Below are 26,009 nucleotides of genomic sequence, written 5' to 3'. Positions count from 1 at the left end.
AAAAAAGGGGACTTGGTTTTATTGCTACAGAACAAGACAAACCAAAGCAAGTATAATTATTATTGTGGGCGCTTTCAGTTACATTTATGGCTTTCTGAATCCGAATGTTCTCTTCTTGAAGCGGAGAATATGTCATGGCATTGCTTACAGTAATTTATTGTTAGGATCAACTCCCTCACTACCTGCCGCACAAAAGTTTGAAATTGACGGAAACGGGCAGGCAAAAGGTTTCACTTTAGCTACAATAGGGTGGAAACAATCCCGGTTAATTCTCTTGTTAAAAGTGCATCGCAGCGGAATGGTATGTTTAATGAAGCTCATTTTTGTACTACATTTTTGTTTATTACGAAGTGCACTCCATTACCACTTACATTCAAGATCAGGGTCGGCTCGTGAAGCTTAGTCAGTGACGGATCAACAAAAACTCAAACGAATGTTACATTAAATATAGGTACTAGTATATTGTAGCAACTGAATCAAACTCTTTGACCAAGGGCAAAATCGTTTAACATTTTCATGATAAATATCCGTAGCATTTTTTCACAATTCATAAAGTTCGCTACTGTTTTTGTGGAACAGGTTATTAAATTTATGGTTTTGTTTATGACGCTTGCTTAATCTATGCATTTTTGTTTTCTTTTAGCCCACGACACTGCTTTCTTATGAAAGTGATTATAGTATTACAGATTTTGTATTTCCTTCAGCAGCTACGGTTTGATTTCCGGTTGCTATAGCAACGGGTGATGATGTAATATAGCTGGTAGGAACAGAACGCGAGACAATCGACGTGTAATGTAGCGCTCACTCACATTCGTAACGCCGAAGCTGCCGCTAGATGGCAGGTACATATAATATGCGCCCGTACCATTAAAATGTATTGCATTTTGACATTAATTACATTTGATATCCAAATATAAGTATTCTGCGCACTCTGTATGCGCAGGAAACGTAAGCAGAACCGCTAAGAACGTCTTGCTTGATGATACCCGTGTAAATCTTTATTGTATGAGCCCAAGGGACTGTGTAGGTAAACCGCATGTGAAAGGCGTCGTTTTTTCTTGAAAAGCGTCGCGACGGGCATCGTTTGTTATCGCTTCTCGGCCTTTTGGCTAAGATCAAAGTGTAGTATCTGTTCTTATCAGCTTAATATCTGATACGTCCTGCATCGCAGGACCAGAATATTAAACTGATTTTTGGAAAATGACGGAGTGCTAGGGGCTTGCTCCACCTCTGTCACGGGTTGGCCCGGTATTGCAGTACCGCCGGGATCGGCCCACCTAATCGTTTCCACACTATTAGTTTTTTAAAAAAATTCATGTAGGTATTAGCGTCGCGACGTATTTGTAAGTATTGGTTTAGTTCAAGTACGTTGTTTTAAGTATTGCGTATTGTTATTCAACTGTCGAGATAGGGAAATATGTGATTTTTCATTCATTGGTGTAGCAGTAAGAACTGATAGCTATCGATCACGGTGAGTTTAATCAGTGTTCTTGTGATTAGGAGCGATTTTCAGTTGTCTGTGATGAAGACGCTATAATTGTATAAGCTGATTATTATTAGTAGTTCTCAGTTCTCATTAGAGAGTGCGAGCTGTCAACTGTTTTGAATTATTGGAGAATGTGATCGTGATCGTAGATGCATTGGTGTTAAAATTATGAAAGGAATAAGATATTATGGGTGTATTGACAGACAGAGCAGAGGAAAAACAGAACCAATTCAGAAAAATACTATAATTTTATGATGAAATCAGACACGTTAGTTGAGATTATTTGCGGAATTTAAAAATAATAATATTTTTAAAACCCCGCTAATCCACTAATTACCAACTTACCATGAGAGAGTTTCAAGACGAATTAATAGAGAAACGGTCGTTTTCCTAATATTGCTTTCATATACCTCTAGAGTGTTATATTTGAAACAGTGTATTAGAAGATAGCTACACTATATCTAACTTTCGAACTAATTTTATGTTGAAAGTGATTGCGGCTGCAAACTAAAACCACTGTTTATCAATATATTCATCTCACAGGAGTCATAAATTGACAATTCTTTAAAAAAAATCTACTCTAAAAAAGGTACAATTTTTTATAACCCCTCCAGAAGTTAAAAAAAATATCAACCTTAAAATCTTCAAAGTCTCCTGGACCAGATAAAATGAATAGGATAATTCTTAAAAATGTACCAAAGAAAGTTATGCCATATCATTAAGTTGTTCAACTCAGCACTGAAATTTCAATATTTTCCTTCATCACAAATCACTAAAATCTTAAAAAGAATATCATTTTTTTTTTTTTTTTTTTTTTTATAAATTCGTCAACTTTTGGATACAGTATCGAAATCTTGGGTGATCTCCCGACTGTTCCTAATTACTTTTACTTATTGCTGAGAGGTAGTTCATTTATGATGCTGCACTCCCGTCATAACCAGGATGAACAGCATGAAAACAAATTTGACAGATAACTATGAGAAGAGGAACAAAAGTGTACGATGTCTTGTGTAGTACTGAGGGTTATAAGTTCCTAGTTTTGATACATACACATAAAAAGAATATCAAAGTCCATAAATTTGAAGCAGTTCGAAAACTGCTCAACAGGTGGCAGAAGACTGCAAGATAAGACATCAAGCTGTATGTTGAAATCACTGAGGAAATAGTTGTTTATGGTGCAGTGAAAAAATCACCGCTTGATCACTGTTTCACTGGTTAATGAACAGTTCACTCACTGGAATTAAAGTGTTTTTTAATCACCGGTGAAAAATCGCTGCTGTTAATCTCTAGGATTAGGAACCATGTGGAACGTTGAAGTGATCACTGGAGCAGACTCTCTTTGGAACACCTCGAACAGGTTATTTCACGAAACTGTTCCATCTTCTTTTACCCATCTCCATACTTGTTTTTTTGAAAAGATAGTACATGTCAGGAGCGTTGCTATCGGAAAAACAACTGAATGTCACATAGCGTGGTAGGCCTGTTGCTATGGTAACAACGGTTGAGTTGCCAAACTTACGGTTTCCACATGGCGAGTGCCTACAGCTCTCTTAGCGACATTTATTATGCACACAATGTTAGCATTGGTACGTTTTGTGTTTGACTCTCTGTCGATTTTTGTATTGTTTTCTTACTTTTGCGTCAATTGTCAATGAATGTTTTAACGTCAGCTATCTTAACGACAATTGCCAGCTTCCATCAGCTGGCAACGTGATAGTTCATATTGGCAAATGGCACTGTAGTTCCAAGCTCGGCCGCTTAACTGACTAACTGTCATGTCCCATCTTTCAAAAAACATGTATAGTTCACACATGGTGAGTGGCGTGAGTGTTCAATAAATAGCTTTATTGGCACATTTATTGTGCACACATTGACACGTTTCATCTTTCATTCTCAGTCGATTTTTTTTTTTTACCTTCGCGTCAGTTGTCAGTGAATGTTTGCTTTGCTAATTCGTATATATTTAACCACGTCCCTATACACATCTGATACCAGATCACGCGTGTGGCTATCTGCTATTAAAATCCAGCTTCTTTGGATAGGAGGAAAAAGAGGAAATGTTCTATGATAGTATTATAATTTCTGAACATTGGGACGTATCTTTTTAATTGTATTTTAACACGAATGCTCCAATATGAGTAAAATTAATAAATTATACATATTTCCGTGATTTTATGGTAATTTTTTTACTACTACTTGGTGACATTTGACTTGACGAGTTGGCAATTCTGATCATGACGTATATGAGTATATAACGAAGTGTCCAGGTGAGTGCGTTCACGTTCTGGCGAATAAGTTATTCCTTTTAAAAGTTTAAAAGCATATTTACATTTTTTTTCATTTGCTTTGATTTTATTTAGCAGTCGGGGGTGATTGTACAGCGATTGTTGTGAGGTCGGAGAATCGAGAGAAGAAATAGCCTAATTTGTGAATTCCTAACCTGTTACGATTGTACAGCGATTGAGGTAGAAATGAGGGAAGATGTAATATTATCATTAATTATGATATTTTTTGTTTAAATACTTTGTGAATTCATTCTGTCACATTTGCACAGCGATTGTTGTGGGATCACAGAAATTAGGAAATAAATAATTTCTGAGATTGTTTTAAGTAGATAATTTGTTAATTCCTAACCTGTCCACGTATCTACCGGTATTGGGTATTCAGACAAACTCCGCCAAAGCGGTAAATAATTATGGCCGCTGCGAATATTTTCGTAAAAGATTAGTTATTTTCCCCGAAACAATAATACAACTCAATCCTGTATTTCAGCATCCAAAATTATGTAGAATTACAATACGACGCCAGTGCGATTTGAATGTTACTTATGTCCCGCCCACTATAGGAGACATAGGCCAGTTTATTTAGTATAACTTGTTGCTTGTGCCAGAGGCAAGTTACAGATAAACTGTTTTATTCATAAACGTCGTAGTGTTGATATGAATGGGAATGGTCTTGAGTAACTGCGTCAGCATACATGTCTAAGGGTACGTACAAGTTGGAGCGACGATAAACGATAAAAGAAGCAGCGATGCTATATCAGAGAGAATTGAAGCATGCATTGTTATTGAGGTGTGCATATTGGAGTAACGATAAAAGCGAAGATACACGATAAAAGCGACGAGAAAGATAAGTTCCATTTTCTTCGCTCTTGTCGTTCATATAATCTCTGATTAAGATAATATATTTTTTTTATGTTTATATTGGTCGATCAGCAAACTTGCTATACAGACCACTGTTAAATTATGGAATATCACATGCAGAATATCATGCTGAGGTTGGCTCTAAAGGCTCCTCTAATTAATTTAAATTAATTAATTAAACATTTATGTGAATAAAAATATGATGATTTTCTGTGTTACATTTATGTAGAGTCGTCAGTATCACTAAGAAGGATGTCTTGAGGGAGTTTCCTTTTAAGTCTAGATGGCTGACAAGATCTTGCTCCAATGTTGTATGTCACAGCTCCAGGAACACCAGGAAGTTTGTTGAAGAAAGATTTTGACATTGAATGGATGTACTGTTCTAGTGGAAGAATTCCCAATTCTTGATGCAGTAGATAATATTGATCTGTATAATGACCGGTGGTTATCAATATATCCGAATATTAATAGATTTATTATTATTTCAGAATGTTAAATTAATTGTTGTAGATATTGGCAAATTGATCAGTTGTGTATTTATTCGTGATACATTATGTGATCGCAATAATCAATCACAGCATAAAGAATTTATACTATCTTTGGGATGAGAAACAGGTTCAATTTTGTACATATTTAAGTTATATTAAACTTTAACGTAGCAGCTGATATTTCCTATATATCTTCTTTCACTAAGTGGATGCATAGAATATCTTCTACTGATAAATCAAAATGTTCGCTTCCCGCGTCCTCGTTCCTCCGATATGAACACTTGATTCTTTGATAATACCAAAGCGTCGCTAGGTCATTTCTTTTATCGTTTATCGTTGCTCCAACGTGTACCTACCCTTAGCTGCAGAAGCGTGGCCTCCCACTGGGCACACGGCGGTCAATCACAGTCTACTATACACAGTCACGAAGCTTGAGTTTTGAGGGTGCTAGAAACAATAGACTGTGACGGTACTATTTTGCATTGCCTGTAATGAGGCGATATTAGCGATCCTAGTGGTGAGCAACTATATAATGTATTGAGCTTCGCGACTCTATGTACTAGACTGTGGGTCAATCATCACGGGCATGATGGCGAAGACGTTCTGTAGTAACAGACAAGTCACCTACGCAGCTACAATCTCATGCCTACATTCTTTATAGACATATTTTTTTAATAATAAGTGACATAGTCTACGATTTAACGGAAGTTTGAAAATGACAACGCCACCGGTGTAGCTCAGTCGGCTAAGGTGCTTGCCTACCGATCCGGAGTTACACTTGGGCGCGGGTTCGATTCCCGCCTGGGCTGATTACCTAGTTGGGGTTTCTCCGAGGTTTTCCCCAACCGTAAGGCAAATGTCAGGTAACTTACGGCGAACTCTCGGCCTCATCTCTCCGAATATCATCTTGCTATCATCAATTCCATCGACGCTAAAGAACATCGTAGTTGATACAGCGTCTTTAAATAACCAAGTAAAAAAGAAAAGAAAATGACAACCAATTACTTCTGAAGACCATTTGAAAGTTGGACTAATTCTCGAGCCCTGTTACTAATCTTGGTTTTGCAGGATGGCGGAACCTAACCTAATTTTAGAGCTCCAGCGACGAATCGATATGCTGGAGGATCAAGTGCGATTGTTGCTGCCACTTCTTAAGGAGGTCAGGATTTTCAAGGAGAGATTAGAAGCACGGTCCACATGCGGTTTGGAACCTGGGAAGGAAGACGAGGAAGTTTTGGAAGAGAATCTGAGAACAAAAAAGGGAGAATCACATGAGAAACTAGAAGAACAGAGGGTACTGCAAAACAAATTGGAAAGGGTAAGCGATCTTTTGTTGCTGTAGTTTTTAGAATTTCGGTAATTTGCTACGAGACTTCGTTGCACATAGACCACTTTTACACTAAACCTAATCTTAGTGTATACAGCGTATACTAAAACACTAACCTAACCTAACATAACCTGTCACAGATTAAGGAAAAGGTTAGGTTAGGTCAGGTCAGTTTAGGATTTTAGTATACGTTGTATACACTAAGGTTAGGTTTAGTGTAAAAGTGGTCTATGTGCAACGACGTCTCCTAGCAGATTACCAGAATTTCTACAGAACACATTAGATTCAGTCTTCTACAGAGGATCGGTTGGGGTAATTTGGGTATTAAAAACAGCGTTTTTTAAAATTTAGAGATCCATAGCCTGTTACAATGATAAAAATTTCTAGTCAGTTTTTTTTTATATGTCAGCACTGTGACTTTCTAGAATTATTCTATTGCGTTTTTTTATGTTGGCTTTTTATTATTATAATAATAACCCTAAGTTTAACTATACCCAATTTACCCCATGGATGTGGAAATTTTGGTATAATGTGTATTATTGAAGTAAACCATGCTTTAAAGTCCTTATAAAATCAAATTATCCCAACCATCGGTTAATGTATGTATCCTGGAATAAAAAAAAACATCTGACTGTCGAACAAAACGAAAACAGGTTATAATTTCAATAAGTCAGAACACAGACGGTCCCAACTTGAAAAATGTGTGTTTGAAGTATCCGTTGTACGAATTCATGTTAGAACCTCAATTATTTATGTAGATGTTAGCAGTCTTACAGTGTGGTCCATACTGACAAGTATCCACTCACGAGGTATTCTGTAGTTTCCAATGAGGGGTTGAATTTTCTACACAAGGCCTATTTATTTAGGTGAAACTTCGATCCTGCCAATCACCCTACAAGGACAAAAAACCTTCCGGTACTTAAATAATTGAGAATAACCTCAAAATTGTAGCACACCATTCTCGAGACATGATGTGAACACTATGGAATCTATAAACCCTCCTAACTCATCACAAATACCTTTCTTTCTCATATACTTGACTGATGATTTTCTCCGACATCTTCACATGAAATCGTCACGTAGCCCTGTGGTATCACCATGGTGCTGCACTATGCAGCAAAGCACTCCTTTCTTAGGTCAAGGATAAATCTATTTATGTATCTGACTACTAAAAGTGTGTATGCGAGACATACCAGAAGCCTCAACAAACCAAACCTAACCTGTCACTGATCCTCAACCTTACAAAAACTAATTTTTTTTTTTTTTTTTTTCAAACTGCAGATACCTTCCCTCTATTCCTCTGCACAGAACATCCTTCTACTCATCATCTTTCAGCATATCGATTCCATGTCTCTGGAATTCTCTCCCTGATCTTGTCAGAGACTGTCAGACAATATCAAAATTCAAATTTAAATTAAGAAATCACATTCTAGTTCCTGGAATTGCTTATTGAACACAAGTCAGATTGCGCAACTTCGGCTTAACCCATGACATTGTAACTATGCTGTTGTAAAATTGACAATTAATGTGTAATATATTTATTATTATTATTATTATTATTATTATTATTATCATCATCATCATCATCATCATCATCATCATCATCAGTTATCTCTGCTTTTCTTTCTTTAGCTCGATGAGAGCTCTATAGTGTTCTTTTGACCCTGTTGACCCTCTGTAGGACTTTAATTTAATTTGTATTATTTTCATCAGTGTTTGTATTTCTTTCTTGTATTTATATGTGCTATCTGGTAGGATGGAAGCCTCAACAAACCAAACCTAATCTTATGGCCTTAATCCTGTCAGATTAAATACATAAATAAATAAATAAATAATAATAATAATAATATGTATTTGTATAATTACACCATCTCAGCCACCAGCGTAGCTCAGTCGGCTAAGGCTCTTGCCTGCTGATCCGGAGTTGTGCTCGGGCATGGGTTCGATTCCTGCTTGGGCCGATTACCTGGTTGGATTCCTCCCCCCCCTCCCCCCGAAGTTTTCCCCAGCTGTAAGGCGAATGCCAGGTAATCTCTGGCGAATCCTCGGCCTCATCTCGCTATCACCAATCCCACTGACGCTAAATAGCCTAGTACTTGGTTGATACAGTGTCGCTAAATAACCAAGTAATAAAAATACACCATGTATGATTTGAGGCTTTCTCGGCGTTGGTTCGCTAATATGTTTTCGCGGGATATCAGCCGAGTTAAGATTTTGGAATGCTCCAAGCTTTCGACTGCTATCTCTGCAGCCATCTTCAGATGTATAACCTTTCGACTTTCTGTTCGGACATCACTTCCCTGAAGATGGCTGCAGAGATAGCAGTCGAAAGCTTGGAGCATTCCAAAATCTTAACTCGGCTGATATCCCGCGAAAACATATTAGCGAAAAATACACCATTTTCTCAATTTCATTTTGTCATGAAATAACGCAACATAAATCAGACGTCAGTTCTGTGTATGGTGCATAGCAAGATCGAAGTTTGAATAGCATTTATATTTCTGATAGTACCTGCTGTAATATGTTGGGTAAGTTATTCTTTCGTGGTTCACAAGCACACATCTTCTGTTTATTATCTTCTGCTTCTGGTCAGGCCATCATTTAACTGACTGAGCTATATTTGAACCTGTTTTGTTTACAGTTGCAGGAGAAACAAGAACTGGGGGATCAGAGACAGAAATATGAAGCGGAGCATAAGTTGAGGCTCCAGCAGGAAGATGTAAGTGATTAGTTGTTACCATGGTTACAATGTTAGGAGAAAAGTCTTGAATTCCAGTCATTGCATTTTTGAGTATATTGTATATGTACATATTTGAAATCCACTTAATAATAATAATAATAATAATAATAATAATAATAATAATTTTCTTCTTTACTTTATAACACCTTTTGCTTGTAGTCATGATATTGCCTAATTGATCATCCTCAGACCCAGTTTTATTTTTCATTATAGATTAGGATGGATGAACTAATAAAACTCAGAGAAGAGGTACAAGAAATGAAAGAGGAAATGAAGAAGATGAGAGAAGAATTTCTTGCGGAGCGTCTGTTGAGGCTTCAGCAGAAAGCAGTAAGTAATGAGCTGTTGCCATGGGTACAATACTTTGGCAGACCATGCTGTGCATGATGTGTATCTGTGGAGAGTTACGTCGTGTACTAGGGAATGAGTGATGATGATGAGGAAAGAATAAGGGAAAACCCAGTGCCTGCACGCAGCCTGCTCCTGTCGAAGAGCACCAAGGGGACCGCCAGACTTAATATTCCTGTCTGACAGACGAATCACTATCGACAGTGACATAAGCCTTTTCTTTATATGCACTGCGGAGAGATTACAGTATATACTCGTATAATAATACTTTACATGTCAATTATTTTTAATTTCTAATGTATTTTTATTCTATAATGTATCTTTTAGTACATGCTCTTTAAAATAGTTGCTTTTCGGGCTGTTATCAGTCCGAAAACTTGAACTTTAGCAGACTAGGCCGAAAAATTAACTTTCGCTAAAGTCGTCATGACAACCTTTAGAGGTATTTTAAACAAAATCAACGCAACACCATCTAAATCTTTATTCATACATAGCCTATACGAGATTCGGATCCAGATGGCAGTGACAATAGTCTTACCACTTTAACAGGGTTTTAAACAGAATACTTCATCATAAAACAACAAATAAAAGCCAACATTGTTTCATTATGTTTATCAGAAACTTTACCAGTGTTGTAAACAAAACAGTTTATCATATAACCAAACATTAAATGTTCCTGGCTCGGGATTATCACTCATATTTTCACAAAACCAAACAAATCCTTTCATAAATAAACTAGTTCGTATGTATTGTTGTTTAGAAATGAGCGCTCAGAATATGCACCACCGTCTATGTCCGTATTCGTACGTAGCCTATACGAGATTCAGATCCAGACGGCAGTGACAATCGACATACCAACTATAACAGGGTTTCAATATGCCAACATTGTTTCATTATATTTATCAGACGGCGGTGAGAATATGATAATTGACTGACTATGCCTTTTATACTTATATTTATATTTACTTTTACTTTATTCTATTTCTTATAATTTAGAGCTTTTACTAAAAACTATTATATGCACCACATACACAAAACCTTTAGTGGACTCATCCCATATGTTGGACTCTGCTCATCCAGAAACACTGAATTTGTCTGCTAAAGTCTTATTTTGCGTAGTTGATGCATGAATAGCTTTTAATCTATAATTGTTTTTAATGTGTGAATTCAGGTTCAGTGAAATGCCGCTATTACAAATGCTGCAATTACAAATTTTTCAGAATAATTGTCGTTTGAATTTATATTTAAATAAAACAGTTTAATAAAATCGAACTTTCGAAGGTAGTGATCGATTCAGAACCCAATCTCGTAGATCGTAATGTTTCGAGAAATCGATTTGACAAGATGGTTGTAAATGTTGTTGTTGTTGTTTTCTAATGCCAGGCATTTGACAATAAAGTCACTTGACCTCTTGCACTCCAATATTTTTCAAAGATATTGTCATGGTTAGCCACTGACGCACAGATTTTGAGATGTTCTGAATCCATTTTTTGATTTGAGTTGCACAATGGACAGTTAAGAGACTGATATATTCCAATTCTATGCAGATGCTTGGCCAAACAGTCATGGCCTGTTGCCAATCTAAATGCAGCTACAGACGATTTGCTTGGTGAATCGGGAATCGACTGTGGATTATGATGCAGAGAGTTCCATTTTTTCCCTTGAGATTGTGTTATCACATTTTGTTTGTTGAAGTCTAAGTACGTAGATTTAATAAATCTTTTCACAGAGGAATACGTAGATTTAGTAACAGGTCTGTAAGTAGCAGTGCTGCCCTTCTTTGCTAAAGAAATGCTGTAAATGTAACAACATCTAATCTATATAACTCTGTTCAACATACTTTTTGCTCTGTAAAACTTACTTTTTGGTCCTAACAAGGTCATGATGAATAATAAAATATTGTAAAATATGCAAGAATAATTATTCAGTTATCGAATATGCATTATGGTAGTAATTCTTATTGAAGTTACAATATAATATGGATATACAGTATAACCTAACCTAGGTATAATATCTGTTATTCTATAAAATGGGACACAATTTGTAGGCAAATTTAATAAATTTTCGGTTTAATGAAATTTCACTATAACGAAAATAATTACAGTACCCCCTCAAGTATATGTTAATGTATTGAATAAACAATCATTCAATCGTTAAAGAGGAATGCTGCAGAATGCTTTGTGATATAGGAGGCAGAGCACCAAGAGGCTGTAGAGAGAGCGAGTGCTGCAGCTGAGAGAGGCAATACTGCTGCTCTGCAGGTGCTGCTGGACTCTGGGGCAGATCTCCAGGCAACAAACAGCATCGGGAGGACTCTGCTACACGGGGCAGCAGGACGAGGACACACAGACACAGTGCAGGTCCTCCTGAACGCAGGCAGCCAAGTGAACGCTGTGGATCATAGTGAGTGGACACCTTTGCATCTGGCGTCAAATGGAGGCCACCTGTCTGTATGCAAGGCGCTGCTGGCTGCTGGGGCACGAGTGGACTTGAAGGGAGGACTAGCCGGTCACACTGCACTGCACGCTGCTGCAGAAGGGGGGCACCGTGACGTGTGTGAACTGTTGTTGTCAGCTGGAGCACATATCGATGAGCCTGACGTTGCAGACCGGCGCACTGCATTGCACTATGCAGCTAAGTGGGGCCGCACCCCAGTGGTCCAGTTGTTGTTGCAGCATGGCGCAGACGTCAGATTAAAGGACTGGGCTGGACGAACAGCTCTGGATGTTGCTCGTCTTAACAAGGAGAAAAAAGTAATGGCCATGTTGGAGTTATGACTCACCCGCTGCATAGTTACAATTGCTAGCAGTGTGAGCAAGTGGTAGTACTTCGAGCCTTGAATTCCTGCTTATTAGCATGACAGCCATGTCCATTGACACTGTGCAAAACACTTCTGTTCTTCTTTCATCATGAGCTGTTTATTGTAAATCTTTCGCCTCCTAAACTTTTCTTCAGAAGCCAAACTGGTGACTTCTGTGGGGATAGATCCAGTTGTAGAGGGTGACATTTAATTAATTACTACCCTTGAAATTGAAAGTTTCGTGTGTACTAATTTTTTTTTTTTTTTTTTTTTTTTTGTCAGGTCAGTATAAAGCTCAACAACTGCGAAATTTACTGGTGTAACATGAGAAAGTAGAGTGCAACTACAGCGAGCAGCACTGGTGGAATTTTATTTTGCTTAATAATTGAGCCCCTTAGATCCAATGTGGTGTAAGTCACACTTACATAGTTTTGAGATATGAGGGCTTAAAGTTTAACAGCTGTAATCAATTCATTTTGTACAAGAATTTTTTTATTCTTAAATGAACTTGTTGAAAAAGGGCTAACTTAAATTTCTATTTAGTTCCAAGGAAAAAAATAACATTTTCAGGTAGTAAAATAATTTTTTTTTCACAGCCATGTCACTTACACCACCTTTCCTGAAATGGTTTAAGAGTAGTATGTTTTAGCAAAGAACGAATAGAAAGAAAACTTTTAATACAGAAAAGTCAATTTTTATTTTTTACAAGAATTATAGCAATAGTTTACTAATGTCTAAGAATGGCTAATCTTTGATCAACAAATTTTCACAATAAACAGTCCTAAAAGTTGACATCAGGGGTTATCGGGATCCATTTCGCCATCTTCCAGCGGGCCAATATCTCTGACGTTGGATGACGTTTGAAGACTTTGAAAAAATCCATGGCTTATAGGAGGGATGAAGGGGAGTAGATCAAGCATGTCTTTTTTCTTGCCGGTGTCAGTGGCCGGGGTCCAGCATAAAGGCAATCAAGAACGATATTAGACAGGTTCACTACTCTACGGCCACGTCTCGCTGTTGGTGTTATGTCGAACTTAGAAAAAGGCATGTCATCCATCAGAGTTTCTTTGTAGAAAATGGTGAAAGGGTCAGCTTTTGTGTATCTTAACCATTGAATCTTAAGCCAGTTCACAGGATTTTTTTCTTCTAGTGATTTGTTTTTCCAGGTTTTCTGTTGACAAGAAGTCTTCTGTTGTCATTAATGACAAATGGAAAGGATTTTTCTTCCTAGATTCAAGAATTATTTTTTGCCAATCTTCGGGGCTGTAAATAATATTATGTTTCCCTTTGCTATAATTTTCAATGCTAGCAAAATCGGTGTCATTTGGCAGGTATGAGTGCCCACTCATCATATATTTTTGGGCAATTATAACAGTGATCCTGCCAGCAGCTTCTGTCTGCAAAAACCTTAATAAAAGTAGGGCCATCTTAATATTTCTATTTTGGCCTGAGCATGTGTCACTATACATGACCACATGTTCTGCTGTCTGTGCTCTGCATGCTCCAATTTCTTGAGCACCTCGTGAGCTTTCAATTTCGTTCCAGACAGTGATTAAGGGAAACCTGGTGTAAGTTCCAGTTACACCACTTTGGCTTGGAACAGAATAATGATTCTCTTGAGTGCTTAAACTTGTGCTGCACTCTATGAGAACTTACAAGTAAGCTAGGATTTGCTCCACTATTCCAGAAAATAGATTTTAATATGAAGAATCCATTTCTGGACTTAACTCAAAAATAAAAAAAAATGGACTTACACCACTTTGGATCTAAGGGGCTCAATTATTTTATTTACTCGCTTTAGTGCAATTCATAAACGTCATTTACATAATGCAAAAGTTTCTGAAGCTTCTTTGAGCAGTGGTGATTGAGTAATCATTAACAAAATAACATTCTATTGTTGCACTCCACCTTTCATGTTATACCACTAAATTTCGAAATGGTTGATCTTTATATTCACCTGAAAACAAAGTAAAAAAACAAAAACAAATTAGTACACACGAAAATTTAAATTTGATGGTGATCATAAATTGTTATCCTGTATGGAGATACTCCTTACAGTTTCTTTGAGTTTTTTCTTTAAAAATACTACTATAATATACTGCATTGATTATTTGATCCAAGAAAAAATTGATCTATTAATATTGCTCCTTCAACATTTTGAAAAGCCATAACCATGATCTTTTTTTCATATGATTTCACTTCAACCTCTTTGGTTCTAGTAAAAACGAATGTTTACATTCCTTGCTAGCAGTTGAGTTCGAAGGAGTGTGTTGGCATGCTCAAGTCTCAATTGATTACCACACTTCTATATAGGAACTCTTGAATCTCTTGGATGTGCCACTGGAGATCTATGGTTACTCTTGTTTTGTTTTCTTAAGTCACATTGCTGGTATGTGGAAGAGAAGGCTTGATGGCCTTAACTGCAACAGAATGAATATATTATTATTATTATTATTATTATTATTATTATTATTATTATTATTGTTATTATTATTATTATTATTATTATTATTATTATTATTATTATTATTATTATTATTATTATTATTATTATTATTATTATTATTATTATTATTATTATTAATTAAGGGTTGCTCTAATATTCTCATACCCGTTTTAACTTTTCTATTCAATCTTAGTTTAAAAACAGGAATTTATCCTTCACTTTGGAAGGAAGCATCTATTATCCCAGTTTTTAGAAATGGTAATAAAAACAGTGTTACAGCCCAGTTACTTTATGGTGACAGCTCGTCGACGCGAGAGAGGAGAAGGTTCGGCTGTGGGAGGGAGACCGATTCGAGATGGAGCGAATGGAGGGAGGGAAATACAGTCATATTAGAAATGAAGTCTCACGTTGCAGCGTCTGCATAATTTTGAGCTCCTGTAACTGTGTTCACTTCATACTCCAGAACAATTGTCACTAATAAACACTAAAGAAATAAACTAACATGGAAATACAATGAGCAGCAGTTCGGAACAATAGTCACTAATAAACACTAATGTGGAAGTACAATGAGCAGCAATCGAATCATTATATTTAACAGTTAATCACTAATTAACAATGAAATATACTCATGCGGAAATACCGGTAATGTTCATCAGTGCTTCACTGTTACCTTTCCCATCATCATCATCATCATCATCCATGTAAAAGATGGAGCGGCCTTCTTCTCTGTACTTCTTTATTTTCCTCAAATACTGCAAACTTTTGGCCCTAATGCTGTGATGCTCCATCACAATTTGGCGATTATTTTGTGTTTTTTTTTTTTCAATGAAATCCTAATTTCAAAATAACTTTCCTTAAAGTCGGAATACCTCCCTGAAAGCCGATAGTCTTTCAATTTCAATAATATACATTTTTTTTAGTGTGGGCCGCTATTTCTGTTAAATATAGAACTCTTGCTTTGGTTCGTCTTATGACAGTTGATTTTGGCGCCGATTATCAATGTCTTTACTCTCCCTTATTATTTGGCTAACACAGCTCTCAGACACAGCGGTAAACTCTGCTACAAGTTTTCCAACATTTGTTACGTTTTTTCTTCCGACGCTATCTTCATAAAGTGCTACACGTTGCTCACAACTTCTCGCGACTGCAAATGCAATAAATACTACATACTAAACAATACAAAACAGAAGCACTACAACTATTTAAGTAACTAAATTAAATGTACATAACAAACACACTAAATTGCAATACACAAGACAGTGGTGGTGTAGCACGTCCTTAGCGCGACTGTACGCTCACACTAACGCTCCCGAGATGTGACCGGTAATGCAGCCAGGGGAAGACTAAAATGAACACCCCTTCGAACAAACAGTGAACTCACCCAAACCACTGCGTCGCCAGGCCAGAGCTGTCACTGGCCTGTACTAATTATAGACCTATTTCTATCCTAAACAATTTTTCAAAAATTTTTGAAAAAATAATTCACAAATACATTTCATTTTATGTCAAAAATAAGATCAATTCAGTCCAACATGGATTTACTAGAGGGAAATCTACTACTACTAATTTAGTTTCCTGTCTCAATCTCATAATGCCTGCAGTTGAAACTCAAGGTCAAATTGACTCAAATTTATTTTGATTTTAGCAAAGCATTTGATGTTCCTCACAAAATTTTATTAAACAAATTAAGTAATTTTGGTCTCTCCACTAACTACGTTAATTGGTTTGAAAATTATTTAACAGATAGACAATCTTGTGTTCGACTAGCTAATTTTCTTTCGGTTCCATTTAATAGTTCATGTGGAGTTCCTCAAGCGTCTACATTGGGACCTCTCTTATTTTTATTATTTGTAAATGATATAAGTAAAAGAATAAATTCTAGCTGCCTTCTATTTGCAGATGACCTCAAAATCTTTGGTAAAATTAATAGTTTGGCTGATTGTAAAATTCTACAAAATGACATTAATTCAATTTCACGATGGTCTGTTGAAAATGGAATGAAAATTAATCAATCCAAAACTTTTGTCATTTCCTTCTCACGGAAAACTACTTCCCTAAAATTTAATCATTCTCTTAGTAATGTCACAATTGCTAAGAAAGATAGTATTAGAGATCTTGTCCACACCTGTGGAGTAACGGTCAGCGCGTCTGGCTGCGAAACCAGGTGGCCCGGGTTCGAATCCCGGTCGGGGCAAGTTACCTGGTTGAGGTTTTTTCCGGGGTTTCCCTCAACCCAATACGAGCAAATGCTGGGTAACTTTCGGTGCTGGACCCTGGACTCATTTCACCGGCATTATCACCTTCATATCATTCAGACGCTAAATAACCTAGATGTTGATATAGCGTCGTAAAATAACCCAATAAAATAAAAAATTAGAGATCTTGGTATCTTACTTGATTCTAAACTATAGTTCCATGATCATGTGCAATATATTTATACCCATTCATTAAGAATGCTTGGTCTAATTAGTTCTATAACTTATTCTTTTTCTACTTCGATGTATCTATTAATTTTATACTATACATTGGTCAGATCCAAGCTTGAATATGTATCTGTTGTGTGGAACTCCATTACTTCCACTGACTCGGCTAAATTGGAAAATATTCAAAGAAAATTTATTTCCTTGTGTTCTTACAGATTTTTACCAAATTCCGATGATTATAAATATGAGATTAACTGTAAATATTTTAATTGCTGTAGTTTATTTGCCAGACGTCAAGATTATTATTTTTTTTTTGTAAAGTCATTAAGGGTGATATTGGTTGTGAATCATTCATACGCAATATCAGTCTTCGTATTCCTGCTAAGGGTTTAAGATTTCATAACATTTTTTTTTTTGTAGTAGAAATTCTAAACCTCTCTCTCCGGTCTGAAGATGTATAAAATATGCTAATTTGCATGGTTGAACTTGGATCCATTTAATGTGTAGTATATACTTTTTGAGTTTTATATCAATTGTTGTTAATTTATGCCTTTTGTTTAGATATGTATTATAATATTCTCGTCATCTTGTATATATTTTTAATACTATTTATATGATTCCATTCTTTCATTTGCAATTATCATCTCATTTAACTGCCATTATTTTAATGATCCATTATACTTTTATTGTAATTTATATCATTGCTATTGTTTTTGTTATATGTCATTGAGCTGAACTGTAATTGGCCACTGGCTGTTGTACAGCACATTAAATATAAGTAAATAAATACGGTAAAATAAATAAATAATTTTTTTTTTCTGTGCACAGTTTAGAAAACTTTAGAAAACTTTGGCAAATTAACAGATACTTATTTGTTGATTGTTCTTTCTGAACAAGTTCAACACATTGAATCTTTTGTGAGCTGACAGACATTCTAGGGCATATACCATATTACTCGAATCTAATGCAACCTCAATTTTTAAAGATTTGAAATAAAAAAAAATGTTTATTGGCAAATGTAATGCGCAGCTGCAAAACAGGTGCGAAATTTAGTTTTACTTCACCCATCTATCTATCCACACTTGCCTTGATATACCATTTACTGTGTCACAAGGAGCTCATTTCTCCTAATTTCCGATATAAATTTCAAAACCACTATCTCAGGATGTTTCCTTTTTGTGGGCCAGTAAACCTCTTCCTCATTGCTTTAGAAGCAAATAATTTGTGCCTAAACGGATGTTGCTCTTTGCTATACCAAATTCTCTTGTAGTCTGCATGTTTCCATGATTTTCAGCACAAAGTATAATCTTTCGTTTGAAGTTTTTACCAGTATTAATAACATTGCCTACAAAAATATGGAAGTGCCTGAAGTGAGGAATGTTCAGGAATGATGAGTAATGAGGTAACCCAAAAAAAAAAACTGAAGCACACATAGAACCTAAGCAGGACGATAAGCAGAATTTTCGAGTTTGCATAAGAGTCTAATGCGCTATCCTAGATCATATATGTAACAGATAACTCATCGCTATGTTAAAATCGGCAGCACTTTGAAGAGAACAACCGCCAGGATCGCCACCCGTCCGCCATAAACGAACACGAGATGGCAGTACAGTCACTAATGTAATTCAAATGGGAATTATGACGTGACTCCTTATGTAACAACTAGATGGCAGCGTAGTAAGCCTGACAAAAGTTGTTAACCTCAAAGCCTATAAGACCGACCTATCTGGGTTCTGGGTATATATGATCTAGGGCTCTATCTATTTTAATGTGCACCCCAATTTTGGAGGCTAGATTCAGCTGAAAAGAGTGCCAATTAGATTTGAGTAAATATGGTACATAGCATGTGACATGTTAGAGACAGTAGTACGCCCATTTTGAAATGATTTGCACAACTCGAAAACTACTATATGAGACAGACAGTAAGATACTTGATATTGATAACAGAGCACTTACTTCTTACATCCGATCACTTAAAATCCATGCTTGCTTACTTAAAAAAATGGCTTCTAAGGAACCCGGATGTTCATTGCCGCCCTCACATAAGCCCGCCACTGGTCCCTATCCTGAGCAAGATTAATCCAGTCCCTACCATCATATCCTACTTCCCTCAAATCCATTTTTATATTATCCTCCCATCTACGTCTCGGTCTCCCCAAAGATCTTTTTCCTTCCGGTCTCCCAACTAACACACTATATGCATTTCTGGATTCACGCATACGTGCTACATGCCCAGCCCATATCAAACGTCTGGATTTAATATTCCTAATTTATGTCTGGTGAAGAATACAATGCGTGTAGTTCTGCATTGTGTAACTTTCTCCATTCTCCTGTAACTTCATCCCTCTTAGCCCCAAATATTTTCCTAAGCACCTTATTCTCGAACACTCTTAACCTCTGTTCCTCTCTCAAAGTGACAGTCTCACAACCATGCATAATATATCTGTTTTATAAATTCTAACTTTCAGTTGTTTTGAGAGCAGACTGGATGACAAAATCTTCAAAGGATAAATTTCCAGTTTTTATATTTCCATTTTGTACTATGTTTGGTCACGAGACATAATCATATACTTTGTCTTATCGGGATTTACTTCCAAACCTATCTCTTTACTTCAAGTAAAATTTCCGTGTTCTCCCTAATAGTTTGTGGATTTTCTCCTAACATATGTTATCCGCATAGACAAGGAGTTGATGTAACCCATTCATGTGTTATCTAGGTAACTGATCAAAAGACTGTTCCAATTCCTTATAGAAGCTATCCTTTATATGGTCATCTTTCTCTTCTGTAAGGACGTGAACATTTATAAGTACGATAACGCACCATCTACCCTTAAGTACTAGATACGATAACCTGTCACTGATAAATTCGACCTTTCTTACTGCTGATTTTATTCTTTTATGAATAAAGAATCCTGTTCCTAATTGGCGATTATTGTTTCCTTCCACATAATACAAATAATCTGTTTATGATATGCTATTCTCATCTAATCTAACCTCTTTTACTCCCACAAAGTCTGTTCTATATCTAGCTAGGTCTTTTGCTCATAGCCGTATTCCTTTGCTGTGGTTGTACCAGAGAATCAGACCCATTCTGAGGCCTTATTGTGTGATTTCGTAACAAGCTATTTTTTTAAGGTGATGGGTTGTTAGACCTTCGCCCAACCCCCAAGCTGAAGGACCATCCCTTATCGGCTGTCTGCGACTGCTTATTCAATATATTCGCAGCTACCCCTCCATATCTGTGTATATTTTTGTGTGGCTTTACTTTGTTTATACTGTTTTTTTCTCTCTCTCTCTTTATTTCTTGTGTAGCTTTACTTTGTATATAGTGTTTTTTTCTGTTTATTTCTATTATTTTATTTGTATTCGTGGTGTTGTAGAAGAGAAGGCCTGATGGCCTTAACTACACCAGAATAAATAATAAAAAAAAATAATAATAATAATAATAATAATATCTGGAGGCCGTCTCCTCTATCTGCAACCTGACTTAAAAGTCATAGCATTGTAAAAATAAATCTTTGCTAGGTCAGGTAGACTGCATGTTGAAAATAATTATATTATAAGGAAAAAAATATAGATAACCTCAAATTACGAAAGACGTATTTTAGGTACATTTACATTAACATAAGAATAGAGAAAAAATATACAATCTGGCAATGATACTTTCAACATACCAATGTCAGTGAGTAATATTAAAATACAAACATCGATTAAAACATTTTTCATAGAATTAAATTATGTTGTTGTTGTTTTCTAATAACAGGCGTTTGACAATAAAGTCATTTGACCTCTTGCACTCCAATATTTTTCAAAGATATTATCATGACCAGCCACTGAAGCACAGATTTTGAGGTGTTCCGAATCCATTTCTTGGTTTGAGTTGCACAATGGACAGTTAGGGGACTGATATATTTCAATTCTATGCAGGTGTTTGGCCAAACTATCATGGCCTGTTGCCAATCTAAATGCAGCTACAGACGATTTTCGTGGTAAATCGGGAATTAACTGTGGATTTTGATGCAGAGAGTTCCATTTTTTCCCTTGGGATTGTGTTATCAAATTTTGTTTGTTGAAGTCTAAGTATGTCGATTTAATAAATCTTTTTACAGAGTAATACGTAGATTTAGTAACAGGTCTGTAAGTAGCAGTGCTGCCCTTCTTTGCTAAAGCATCCGCATTCTCATTTCCCAGGATTCCACAATGGGATGGTATCCATTGGAATACAATTCTTTTATTGAGTGATATTAATTGAGAGAGCATTTTAGTTATTTCTACTGTTTGTGAAGGCGTGTGTTTAGAGACTATTGATAGAATAGCTGCTTTGGAGTCTGACAATATAACTGCATTTTTAAATTTATTGATGTGGCAGAGAAGATTACTGAGACTTTCACTTATTGCAATGATTTCTCCATCAAAACTTGTTGTTCCATACCCAAGAGATCTATAAAGTGAGAAGAGAAAGCACATAACACCTGCACCTGCACCTTGTTCTCTGGAGATCAAGGATCCGTCTGTGTAAAAATGAAGCCAGTTTTGTGGAGGGTATCTAATATTAATTGTCTCTAAAGACAATTGTTTTAGTATTTCAGTGTTTACTTCTGATTTCAGTATTTCTTCTGTTAAATTTAGATTATATTCCATATTTAATAGAGTTAAAGGGTTTGATTTAATTTGTAGGTTTTCTTTTAAATTCGGGATATGGATTTTCTGTTTTAATTCTTGAACAATATGAAACTTTTTTGAGTTTTCAATCTACAGAGAGGACTGTATGAATGCCAATTGTTTCCTGGTAATCTAATTAAATTATAAGATAAGCTTTTGTTTTCTTTATGCCACACAAAAAGCATCATTTGTTACAACACAATGAAGAAATGTCTCTTCATTTCTTTTGTAGGCATAAATAAATATACGTAACACATTTCTCATAATTTCACGCAAAATGGCTGTTAATATGTAGGTAGTTCAAATCTCGTAATAACTTTATTTTCTTCTTGGATTAAAAACATTTACTCTTGAAAATGCTAGGTCATCTTCATCAGTAGCACTACAGCCTTGGCCGAGCCTTGGCTTCTTTCAGGATCCTTCGCCATGAGTTCTTAACTCCAAGCGTTCTGATGCCCTTCGTCTTACAATCCTCCCACCGAAGTCTAGTTCGTCCAACTCTCCTCTTCCCTTCAACCTTGCACTCCATAACTCTCTTCGGTATCTCATTCTCTTCCATCCTCTTGGTATGTCCTGCCCATCTTAGTCTGGAGACCCTGATTGAATGTATAACGTCGGGAGATTTGTATAGGCTATATAACTCCCTGTTACTCTTCATCCTCCACGTATATCCATCGTTAATTAGAGATGGGAACCGATTCGAGTCTGGGAATTATTCTAGAAAGAAAAATCAAATATTTAGGTAATATTCTGTGTAGGAATGATTCGGAAGTTATGAAAACATGTATCTCTTGTATGAAAGCCGCTAATTGGAAATCGAATTGGCTGAAAGAGCTGGAAAGTGAAATAAACATTAGGTCTAAATTGGCTATGGAGAGAACTAGGGTCTATAAACACGAAAACTATTGGAAGAATAGTAAAAGAGAGGGCAAACGAAATTTCGAGACAAGATATTTTTAGTAATATGAATATAGGGAGGTGAAGCAGTTTTGGGAACAGGAAAAATATGTTAGACTAAATTCAAGGGAAGAGAGAACGGGAATGGCATGGTGGAGATTAGGTATCTGGAGACTCAAGAATAGGAGAGGGAACGTAGAAAAGGATAAATGTCCTTTGTGTGGACTAGCTGAAGACGCAATGCATATTGCGTTAAAGTGTTAGGAAATGAATGATTTGAGAAATAGTTGAGTGGATAAAAAATTTCTACAAATAAAAGCTATAGTAGCTTATAAAAAATGAATGGTCACCTAAACGCAAGCAATCTGCATAAATTAGAAAAATTTCTGTTTAGAGTTAAAATTAGATGGGAAGAGAAAGTCAAAGCTCTAACGGAGATGGAATTATAAAAATGTTGTATAGTCACACGATAAGAAACTACGAAGAGTAGTCAATGAAGTAATAGAATAATTCTTAAGAGAGTAGGAGTTTTAAATAAAAGCGGCATACTTATTAGTTGATTATTATTATTATTTTTATCATTAGTAGTATTATTATTGTAAACAGAGGATACTTATAAGTTCAAATGTATTAATTTTTTGTTATATTTGTATAGAGAGTGATGGCGGATTAAGAACTGGAATACATCTAATTCGCCATGAAGTGAACAATGATTGATGAAATAAATAAATAAATATCCATCGTTAACGAGTCCGAAGATTCTTCATAGGATCTTCCTCTCAAATATGTTTAATCGTTCAATATCAAATTCTGTCATGACCCATGTCTCGGAGGCGTACATAAGTACTGGTTTAACTAGTCTTTCATAAATTCTACGTTTAGTTCCGCGAGAAAGCAAACTTGATTTGAAATGTTTCTGTAGACCAAAATAACTTTTGTTGGCAAGCTAGTTTCTCCTCTTAATTTCTTCTGTGGTGCTATTAGTATTGCTTGCTAGTGATCCGAGGTAGATGAAATTCTATACTTTCTCAAGTTCGAATTCGTCAATGGTAATATGAGTCTCAGTTGTTCTCTGATTTCTACCTACTACTACAAACTTGGTTTTTTGCGCGTTAATTTTAAGACCCATTTCTTCCGCTGAGCTTTTAATAGTGCACCTCTGCACATAGTGTGTTGGACATTGTGCCACTGTCACACATCTGCAACACAGTGCATGAGAGTTGGCCACTAAAGGGAAACTAAGAGGTGGAACTTAAACTGAGAGGATTCAATCCGGGATCGAAATTGGAATCCGGTGTAGCTTAGTGGATAGAGCGTCAGCACGTAGAGCTGAAAACCCGGGTTCGATTCCCGGTAGGGGCAAGTTACCTGGTTGAGTTTTTTCCGGGGTTTTCCCTCAACCCAATATGAGCAAATGCTGGGTAACTTTCGGTTCTGGACCCCGGATTCATTTCACCGGCATTGTCACCTTTATCTCATTCAGACGCTAAATAACCTGAGATGTTGATAAAGCGTCGTAAAATAACCTACTAAAATAAAAAAAATCTAATCCCGATGTCAGAGAGAATTTTTCTCCACTCCACTGATCCTTCATTGGTGATTTTCGTTTAGTGGCTAGTGTAATGACGGACGTACAAACGTAGTTACATTATGGAAACTGTGTTTATTTCATTATCGTTTGTTATGCTTCACTATTTTTCAGTGGTTATTGAATTAATACAAGTTTTGCTTTCTTCGCATTACATCGTATCGCGTTTTTTATATCCCTACTTTCCTTTTCTTCACTGGAAACCACAACGTTTGCACTTCTATTACCACGCACCTCTCATTTCACACTTAATTTACTACATTTCCAAACAATTTCTTTTTCTTAAAAAATATCAGTATAAAATCCTTAGGTTAGGTTGTGTCACAGTGGCTACGGGCGGGTTAGGATGACCCTTTGCACGTCGGCCATACTGAGGCCTATTGTGCACCCCGAATTTTATGAGATGAATGAGGATGAGGGTGTACCAGCCCACCAGCCGCATGTGACCCCTCACCCGCTCATCCAATGGGGGCCTCCTACCGGGCAGGGCATAGTTGCGCCCCACGGTCAGGTAAGATGCAGCAGATAAAAAAGGGTCCCTGTTTTGTGGGCATAGTTGCGCCCCGTTCCCATCAGGTAGAGAAAGGGGCATGGCATAGTTGCGCCCCGATGAAATGGGTAGAGAAAAAGACATTACGGAAAGTCGAGCCTCGTAATCAACCAAACTTATTGATTTCTTATCGATTTAATATTCATTATGATACCGTTAAAATGAACACCATGAATTTGGCAGCACTTTATTAACTGGCATATTCAAATGAGTGAGCCGTTGGAATATGGGGCCTTAGCTGTCTTGACATTTTATTAGTGATCTTCACACCGTCTGTGGAGTATAGTGGGGTTAATTTAAAATGAATTTTAAGTTTGGTGAAAAGGGTGTGATCGATAAAAAAGGGTTATTTTAAATAGCAAAATTGATCATATGCTAGGCCTACATGATTTCAATGCAGCTACCACTATAATATTTTAAAGTAATTTATTTATTTTATGACAATCACTTTCGTGTGTACTATGCCCATCGGGGCGCAACTATGCCATGTCCAATCTGCTACCTGATTTCTTCGGGGCGCAACTATGCCATGTCCATTCTGCTACCTGATTTCTTCGGAGCGCAACTATGCCATGTCCATTCCGCTACCTGATTTCTTCGGGGCGCAACTATGCCATGTCCATTCTGCTACCTGATTTCTTCGGGGTGCAACTATGCCATGTCCATTCCGCTACCTGATTTCTTCGGGGCGCAACTATGCCATGTCCATTCTGCTACCTGATTTCTTCGGAGCGCAACTATGCCATGTCCATTCCGCTACCTGATTTCTTCGGGGCGCAACTATGCCATGTCCATTCTGCTACCTGATTTCTTCGGGGTGCAACCATGCCATGTCCATTCCGCTACCTGATTTCTTCGGGGCGCAACTATGCCATGTCCATTCTGCTACCTGATTTCTTCGGGGCGCAACTATACCATGTCCATTCCGCTACCTGATTTCTTCGGGGCGCAACTATGCCATGTCCATTCCGCTACCTGATTTCTTCGGGGCGCAACTATGCCATGTCCAATCTGTTACCTGATTTCTTCGGGGCGCAACTATGCCATGTCCAATCTGCTACCTGATTTATTCGGGGCGCAACTATGCCATACCGCTTCTACCCTCCCCCGC

At 36.7% G+C, this 26,009-nt stretch overlaps 1 protein-coding gene, 1 long non-coding RNA gene and 1 other non-coding gene across 3 annotated transcripts in view; 2 read left to right on the top strand and 1 right to left on the bottom strand.

The window, feature by feature from the left end:
• Positions 1–26,009, bottom strand: part of LOC138691732 (uncharacterized) — a 209,704-nt gene that overhangs the window by 65,644 nt on the left and 118,051 nt on the right. The gene's annotated exons all lie outside the window — the stretch shown is intronic.
• Positions 1,090–1,282, top strand: LOC138695380 (U2 spliceosomal RNA). The gene has a single exon (XR_011331143.1). It is a non-coding gene; the product is annotated as a U2 spliceosomal RNA (small nuclear RNA).
• Positions 6,016–12,821, top strand: LOC138691715 (ankyrin repeat domain-containing protein 23-like). Its single transcript, XM_069814013.1, has 4 exons — positions 6,016–6,435; positions 9,086–9,163; positions 9,398–9,514; positions 11,722–12,821. Exons 1-4 carry the CDS (start codon positions 6,187–6,189, stop codon positions 12,307–12,309), a joined length of 1,032 nt encoding a protein of 343 aa, XP_069670114.1. The 5' UTR covers positions 6,016–6,186; the 3' UTR covers positions 12,310–12,821.

Source organism: Periplaneta americana, chromosome 2 (assembly GCF_040183065.1).
Source record: "Periplaneta americana isolate PAMFEO1 chromosome 2, P.americana_PAMFEO1_priV1, whole genome shotgun sequence".
NCBI lineage: Eukaryota > Metazoa > Arthropoda > Insecta > Blattodea > Blattidae > Periplaneta > Periplaneta americana.
Note: the sequence above shows the minus strand (reverse complement) of the source record. Positions and strands in the feature narration are given on the sequence as shown.

What these genes read in the sequence shown, in the direction of transcription:
- LOC138691715 (XM_069814013.1), top strand. Translation starts at nt 6,187, where the DNA reads ATGGCGGAACCTAACCTAATTTTAGAGCTCCAGCGACGAATCGATATG. An exon ending in TGAGGCTCCAGCAGGAAGAT is followed by an intron (nt 9,164 to 9,397) that starts GTAAGTGATTAG and finishes TTTTCATTATAG; the next exon opens with ATTAGGATGGATGAACTAAT. An exon ending in TGAGGCTTCAGCAGAAAGCA is followed by an intron (nt 9,515 to 11,721) that starts GTAAGTAATGAG and finishes TTTGTGATATAG; the next exon opens with GAGGCAGAGCACCAAGAGGC.